The sequence below is a fragment of the Metarhizium robertsii genome, assembly GCF_000187425.2.
Source record: "Metarhizium robertsii ARSEF 23 chromosome Unknown MAA_Scf_15, whole genome shotgun sequence".
NCBI lineage: Eukaryota > Fungi > Ascomycota > Sordariomycetes > Hypocreales > Clavicipitaceae > Metarhizium > Metarhizium robertsii.
In genome coordinates, this window is record NW_011942155.1 from 257566 (window position 1) to 258985 (window position 1420).

Consider the following 1420-nt stretch of genomic DNA (forward strand, 5'->3'; position numbering starts at 1 on the left):
AGGCCGTGGAGCGATCACGGAAAGCCTTCGAAGCCCAGGGACTTGAAGACGTCGAACTGTTCTATTCTCAACTCCAGGCAACTATATTGAAGTTCCGTATCGGCGCCTCAGAGATGTGGAATGAAGACGAGGCCGGAATGCGCATCGGTTGCTTGCGGGAACGCGTCCAAGTCCTTGTCACTCGCACCTCCAGGCATAAAGCTCCCCGGCCGGAAGTTCTAGACCCAGCCAATCGGGAATCCTGCACAGTAATTGCCTCGATAAATGCAATGGGCGACTCTCTTCCTCCATGGCTCGTTTTCGCTCATTACCCGACGACGAATTGGGCTGGCATTGACATCGGGACAATTGGGCTGGCATTGACATTGGCACGGGTGTGCGATTTGCTCAGTCACCCACTGGTTTCTCTAATGCTGAGATACACCTTGAGTGGGCAAGACATTTCAATCGCTGGTCTTGGGCATCGTCAGCACAGGCAAAGCAGTCTGGAAAGTCTCTCGAACAGTGGTTTGGATGTGACGAGCATCTCCGGCTCCCGGACCGAGGCATGAGTCGCGTGGAGAGGCCTCCAGTTGATCGTCCTGATGAGGAGAAGATATATAGATTATTGGTTGTGGATGGCTTCACTGGGCATACCACTCTTGCCTTTGCCGAGTACTGTATCAAGTTTGACATCATCATCGCCATCTTGCCGCCGCATTCCACCCATCTCATGCAACCGCTTGACGTTGGTGTGTTCCAGCCACTGACGGCAGCCCACCAGAAAGCACTTCGCAAATTCCTTGCAGAGGGCAACCTAACCTTTTCACGGGTCGAATGCCTCGCTGCATTTCAACAAGTCTATGAGGCTGGCTTCACGAGGCATAACATCATGTCGGGATTCGAGGAGGCCGAGTGGCGAGTTTGTCACAAGCTCGAGCATGGATGATATTGTCCGCGAAAACGAACGGCTCCAAGACATGCAGACCAAGGAAAGAACACGCAAGGAATTGCGGATGCACATTTCTCAAGTCAAGGACCAGATGCAGAAGATCGGGATGACTACAAGAAGACCAAGAAGCAGGTGGTAAATGGCAGGGTCAAGCAGCTGAACTTCAAACCCTGGCTTGAGCATACCGGGAGAGATGTCGAATTCTACCTCCTCGAGCAATCTCACGACACCCTCACTCAGGAACTTAAGAGGCCATCGCAAGAGATATACTTCATCGATACCACGAAGAGGAATAACTCAGCAAGAGATATCATGGCGCGGGCGATGACTCGACCACATCCACTCGAGGATATGTCGTCGCTGCCCGGAAGTGACGACACAGTTCACTTCCCCGGCCTTAGTCCTTTCCGCGAGGAAAGAGAGGCTGACAATAACGATGATCTCGAGTTTCAATTTCACGATGCGTAAGAATATATGCCTTCATCGCCG

The 1420-nt window shown here is 52.3% G+C and overlaps 1 protein-coding gene across 1 annotated transcript; it reads left to right on the forward strand.

Annotated features, from left to right (window-relative positions):
- Positions 1-547: 547 nt before the first annotated feature.
- MAA_09100 (DDE superfamily endonuclease, CENP-B-like protein) lies at positions 548-1399 on the forward strand (the record flags this gene model as incomplete). The annotated part of the gene is made up of 2 exons (XM_007827098.2): positions 548-901; positions 977-1399. 2 exons carry the CDS (start codon positions 548-550, stop codon positions 1397-1399), a joined length of 777 nt encoding a protein of 258 aa, XP_007825289.2.
- Between the last annotated feature and the right edge of the window lie 21 nt (positions 1400-1420).